This window comes from Equus caballus, chromosome X (assembly GCF_041296265.1).
Source record: "Equus caballus isolate H_3958 breed thoroughbred chromosome X, TB-T2T, whole genome shotgun sequence".
Classification (NCBI taxonomy): domain Eukaryota; kingdom Metazoa; phylum Chordata; class Mammalia; order Perissodactyla; family Equidae; genus Equus; species Equus caballus.
The window spans coordinates 75,481,066-75,487,065 of record NC_091715.1 but is presented as its reverse complement, the minus strand read 5'-3'; the positions used below and the strand labels follow the sequence as shown (position 1 = coordinate 75,487,065).

The following is a 6,000-nucleotide window of genomic DNA, read 5'->3' as shown; positions in this document are numbered from 1 at the left end:
TGTTATACTTGTTCTATTTTATTATTAGTTGTTAATCTCTTACTGTGACTAATTTATAAATTAAACTGTATCATAGGTATGTGTGCATAGGAAAAAACGTAATATATATAGGGTTTGGTATTATCCACAGTTTCAGGCATCCACTGGGGATCTTGGAAAGTATCCCTCATGGGTAATGGGGAGACTACCACATTCACATTTTATAGATGAGGAATAAAGATCACAGAATTTAAGTGAGTTGTCCTAAGTCACATAGTCAATTTTATCATCTATAAAATGGGGATAACAATAGAACCTAACTTCTAGGGTCATGATAAAGATTAAGTGAGGTCAAGTATGTAAAGTACTTAGTACATGGTAATGGCTTGATAAATGTTCACTGTTACATACATTATACTTGACCTGTAAAAAATATTCAGACACCCTGCAGTTTTGCTAAACTACTTGCAATTAGGTATCTAGGGCTTATATATATTTTCAATATCTAATTTTTTTTTCAGTTAATGTGATTTGTTTTATCCCGTGCTATAGCATAACGACCAAAGACAGCCCTATCATATCACAATTACCTTGTGCGGCTATTTCTTTCTTAGGGGAAAAAGTGGCCAGTGAGAGCTAACCAACCTAGGCCAAGTTTACGTCAGCATAATGCAGCTCTAGGTCCACTGTGGTCTATGGTTGAACTCTGAGCGAGGAAACCAAATTCCTAAGAATCCGGCCCTAAACTTAAAGGTAAACCTTTTAATTTGAAAGTAAATAGTACATTCAGTTTAATCAGCATTCTGGTCTCATCACGTTCAGCTTCTATTAGTGACTTCTTTGGTCAAAGCTTCAAGTGGGACCAAGATATTAAGGGAAAGTAGGGAAGTAGACTCAGTTTACTATACCTGTGTCAATTACTCTACAAATCCTTTGATCACTTAAGATTTCAGTGAGCAAATACCACAAGTCGGTACTGTACTAAGAGCTTGGGGCTATACATTAAACACCAAAAGCTGCCCCAAACTTGCAGAAACTACCCTGCATACAAACATGGAATAACACATAAAAATCCACGGTAATGTAAAATACTTTGGCAGTATTTGAAAATACAACTTAATATTATCCTATAGGAACGGAATATGGAACTTTCAGAAGGTGAAAAAAAAGGCTTCATGTCTTTTTTTCGTCAAATTCCTCCCATATATTTACCAGAACTGAGGGACATTTTCAGAACTGGTCTTTCTCTGTAACAATATGAGCTCTGCATTCTGGACTGGGAATTACAGCCTTTTCACCAGGTACAAAAATTATTTTAAAGAGAAATAAGGGACGACCAAGTTGGGGCTTCTTTCCCTCCCTCAGTCCCAAGATCCTGTAGCGCCTAGCCTCCCGTCCGCGGAGGAGAGACAAAAAAACAAAGCCTCTTGGCGGCCGGGAGGAAAACGAAGAAAGCAGCTAAGTCGAGCCCGCACCTCACACGTTCCTCACGATCACGCCAGAGAGAAGCGCTCCTCAACAGGAAAGGGCCGACTGCCCTCACAGGAAGGGCAGCCGGCTGGGGAGCTCGCGGAAGAGAACGCTACCACTGAGTTCTACGCGGCTGCCAGAGCGTCGGCCGTCAGCTCACACCTCCCCCTCCTTCCGGGAGCGGTAGCTAGGCAACCGTCGGCCATCTGGGAGAGCGGAGGCCGGGCAGCTGCGTTAGTGCCTCTGGCGGCGAACTACCAGCGCTGCAGGCCCCTCTCACAGTTTTTACCCTCCCCTATCTCCACCCCTTTTGCCCCCGCCCACCCCCTCCGCCACTTTGGCTCCTCCCTCCTCTTCTCTCTCTCCCTCTCCTTCCTCCTCCGCCTCCTCAGCTCTTGGGCTAGAATATCTATGGGTCGAAACGTGATGCGATGAATCCGAGAGAGACTGAAACTGGGACGAGGAGTGCGGCGGAAGCGGCGGGACTCCTGGGCATGGGGGCTTCACCACAATAGAGGCAGCGCCCCCACCCGCCCCCGCCAGCCCCTCCGGAGCGAAGCCCCCAAACCCCCTCGGGAAAAGGATGGCGGCGGCACCTACCCAGATCGAAGCCGGTGGGTAGCTGTGTCCGGGGGGCTAAGGGGATAGATGCTTAGGGAGACGGCTGTCAGTTTCTTTTGAAAAAGCTTCTATTTCTCTTTGCCTCCCTCTCAACCTCTTTTTCCCCTCTTCCTCAGAGCTGTATTACCTGATTGCTAGATTCTTGCAGTCCGGACCCTGCAACAAATCTGCTCAGGTGAGAGGCAGGAGGAGATCTGGGAGTCGTGGGGGAATGGTCCCAATGGGGAAATCGAGGCAGCGGGGTGCGCGGTTCGGCTGAGGGTGAGGGAAAGGCCGGCCTTGACTAGTCTTAGCGTCAGCGGCTGGGTTAGAAGTGGGAAGGGAGGAATGGGTTGATGGCCCGAGCTGCTCCTCATATCCGTTTCCCTTTTGCTCAGGTGCTAGTGCAGGAGCTCGAGGAGCATCAGGTACGGAGCCCCTTCGGGAAGAGGTGGGGAGGGTTGGGGTGAGACTGGAGGAAGGGGAGGGCAAGTCGGGGGGGAGGGCAGCGGCCGGGAGGGAGGCTTGGATCTGGGCACTCATGGCCGTTGTCACAGGGGTGAACCGGCTTCTTCCCTCAAAAGGGGCGGATATCGCTGGGGTCTTAACTCGCCCCCTCTTTATGCCTGTGGGAGGCGGTTTTTCAGGATTTCCTCTCCCTCGGCCTCCTCCCCCCCACACTCGTCTCGCTCTGAGGCAACAGCTATCGGGCCAAGAGAAATAAAGACGCTAAAGGGTCGAGGATCGGGACCCAGGCTGGGTCGGGTTGATGGGGAGCGGAGGCTTGGCTTTTATCGTTTGCCCCCCCCACCCCCTTTCTTTTCTCCGGCCCCCAGCTGATTCCGCGCCGCTTAGACTGGGAGGGGAAAGAGCACCGAAGAAGCTTCGAGGATCTGGTGAGTAAAGTTTTCGTTTCAACTTAACCCAACTCTTTCTCCACTCGCTCCCCACCTTGTTCCCCCAACCCGCCCCCGACCCCTCAGCCAACAGGGCTATAGAGCTCGCCGCTGAGCCCAAGAACGACAGCCCCTTCCCCCCTGCCCGCGAGTCGGAGAAAGGGTACCTTGCCCTCCCCTTGGCCTCGCTTGTTTCCACCCGAAAACTTTGAAGAATGTGAGTTGGTTATCAGAAATGCCGTATTGTGGATTATAAATACGTTACAAACATCGGGAAAGGCCCATTGTAGGGGGAAAACGGAGAGAAACCAGGGGGTTATCTTGGGGCACGTACCAAGGACTGACGCTGGCCAATGACAGCGTTGGTAACAACCCGGAGTTCCGGATTAGTGGAAGAAAACTGGTTTCTGGTTGGTCCTGGCTTGAAATACGGGAACTGAGGCCAGGCTTAGTCTTTTGGGGCGGGGGGAGGGGGGGCATACGGGGGAGGGGGCTTAGGAACGGAGTTGACCGACCCAGGATTGAGAAAAACCACACAATTAAAAATAATAGGGAACATCAAGCGAATTCCAAAATTTGCCGGATTTAGATATTTGACTACCGAATAAAAAGCATAGTCGTTGTATATCTCAGATTTTAGAAAATAGCTCATCAAATCATTATTAAATCGCGTTTGTGCAGATACGTTTTCACTAAATAACAGCCATGGATTATGACCTTTTTGAGAATTGACGAAACACAATTTTGCAAGGAGACAACAATAGTCATGTTTTAAAATACACCGTACTTTAGTAAAGGAGGCATTGGATTGATTGTGTTCTTTCTCCTACGAGTATAATTCGTAGTGTAAATGCACCTTCTGTTCCTCATTGACACCCACAAAAAGGTGATCCTTTTTATTTTGGGGAGGATGTTCCCTTGTGTTAGCCGCTGGCACAGTGAATTGGAAGGAAATGAAAGGAGAACGGGGTGGTGTTACTAAAATCTAAATTCAGCTATCTTCCCTTGAAATAAGATCCAAATGGAGGAAAATCGGACAAAGTTAAAGAAAGTTGGAGGGGTACCGTAGATTCTAAATGTAAATTAAATGATTTAAAATTTGTTTACAATAAGATAATATGTAATTTGCTTTGGTGTGCATTTGGTATTTCTCTTTGTATTAAATTACAGAGGGCACTTTATTACTAAATTTTTTTATTAATTTTTGCAAATCACAGAAAATGGTATAATTGTAGTAAGGAGAAGCTCTACCAGCTGTACTATTAATGGTAAAAAATTCTTAGATGGATAAAAATTATTTTTGAAAAACCACATGTATTACTAGTTTATTTAATTTGTAGTCAGACTTTTTGTTGGACTTAAGTCCTGCCGAAAAAAAGGGCAAAAAACAACAGTGCCTACCAATGTGTGTTTTGACACTTTATGACTTATGTGGTTTTGAAAATACAATTTTATACTTAGGTGTGTTGAAAATGTTTTTGTTTACATTTGTCTCCAAGTGGACCATTTTAAGCAAGTAGCAAAAGGAGACTTAAAAGGAAAAAGCTTTCCTAAATTAACTTGACAGTGATAAAAAGTAAATGAACGTCAAAATAATTAAAAATACAGTCTCCTAACCATACACACACAGAAAAACAAAAAAAACAAAACTCATTTTACAAGACTTCCTTTCCTTGTATTGTAAAGGCGTATTTATGTAATTGTAATCAATGTCCATTTTATGCTTTATGTGTTCTTAACACTTTTGCATATACTTATCTGTATTTGAATGGTCATTGTTATTTTAATGGTAAGAAGAAATTCAGTTGTATTTAAGTTGCTGTGGTTGGAACTCAACTTCCAGTTAAGCATTTGGGTTGCTTCCAGTTTTTCACTAATATTTTTGCATAGTTAAGTAGTCTTTCTTCTTTTCTCTTTTTTCTTTTGAGTTATTGTCCTGGGCTATATTCCTAAAGTGGAGTTATCAGGTCAAAGGGTCTCATCAGTTTTATAGCTCTTGTTATATATTGTAAGATTGCTCTCCAGAAGATTGTACTAGTTTATAATGTCACTTGGTACTTAGTGAGTTTTTTAAAATATTTTTTAATCTTCTGGTGGCTTTAATAGGTGAAAATAGCCTCTAGTTGGTTTAATTAGCACTTTTTTCCATTATTAGCGAGGCTTAAACTTTAACCAATTATTTTTTTTTTAATTGTTGTTAATCCATTTGTATATCCCCACATATACTGGATTTTCACCTTTATCTTTTATTTGTTTTATATTTCCTTATACATTTCAAAATTTTTAAATACGCAGAATTTCTTCTCTTTGAACATTATCTGTAGTTTGGATAAATAGAGTATCTTTTTTTGTTTTTAATTTAGCTTTTATATTGTACACCTAGATTGTTTTTTTCCCACACTGGGATCCGGTTTTTCTAGTGATACTACATTTTGACAATATAGCCTTATTTTAAGTCAAATGTCTGTTCTCTACCTATAGATTTCATTGTAAGGGAAGATGGGGCAGGGCTGAGTGAGAATTTGAACAGAAGAAAAAGAAATGTAGAGGCTGAGAACTAAGTGTGCAGTGGTAGATTGATTGCTAGATTCATCAGTTGTATTGTTGATTACAATTATTTCACATCTGACCTCTGATTTTGAGTGGCTTCTTTGTGGGCAAGATGGATCTTTTTCCTTGGGGTACGTGTTTCTTAAAATGCTATTAGAACAATGGATTTATACAGTGTGATGTTTGATTTGGCTAAATGTTTTGAATTGAAATTTAGGACAAAGTATTTGTAAGTAGTATAATCTGGTGTGTTAATTTCTATAGCAACACTTCAAATTTAAGATGTACTGGCTTATGAAAAGGAAAGACTACAAATGCATAATGATGAGGTGAAAGACTACAAACAAGGATATCAACATACTGACTTGGGGTTGCATAGCCATGTGTACTACATATTTGAAACAAAAGTCCTGCCTTTCAGTCCATATGTATACTTTCACTTGAATTGTCTGTACTGCTTAACTTCATTTATACAGAAGAATATTAAGATAATAAGTTCAATTTC

At 42.5% G+C, this 6,000-nt stretch overlaps 1 protein-coding gene across 2 annotated transcripts in view; it reads left to right on the top strand.

Moving 5' to 3' along the window:
* The first annotated feature begins 1,609 nt into the window (after positions 1-1,609).
* BRWD3 (bromodomain and WD repeat domain containing 3) overlaps positions 1,610-6,000 on the top strand; it is a 118,113-nt gene continuing 113,722 nt past the window's right edge. The window contains exons 1-4 of one of the 2 annotated variants that reach the window (XM_023633968.2): positions 1,610-2,063; positions 2,187-2,245; positions 2,448-2,477; positions 2,886-2,945. In XM_023633968.2, coding sequence (XP_023489736.1) covers positions 2,033-2,063; positions 2,187-2,245; positions 2,448-2,477; positions 2,886-2,945 — 180 coding nt within the window. In that variant the 5' untranslated portion in view covers positions 1,610-2,032. The remainder of the gene's footprint in view (positions 2,064-2,186; positions 2,246-2,447; positions 2,478-2,885; positions 2,946-6,000) is intronic. The other variant, XM_023633969.2, reaches the window with a different exon arrangement.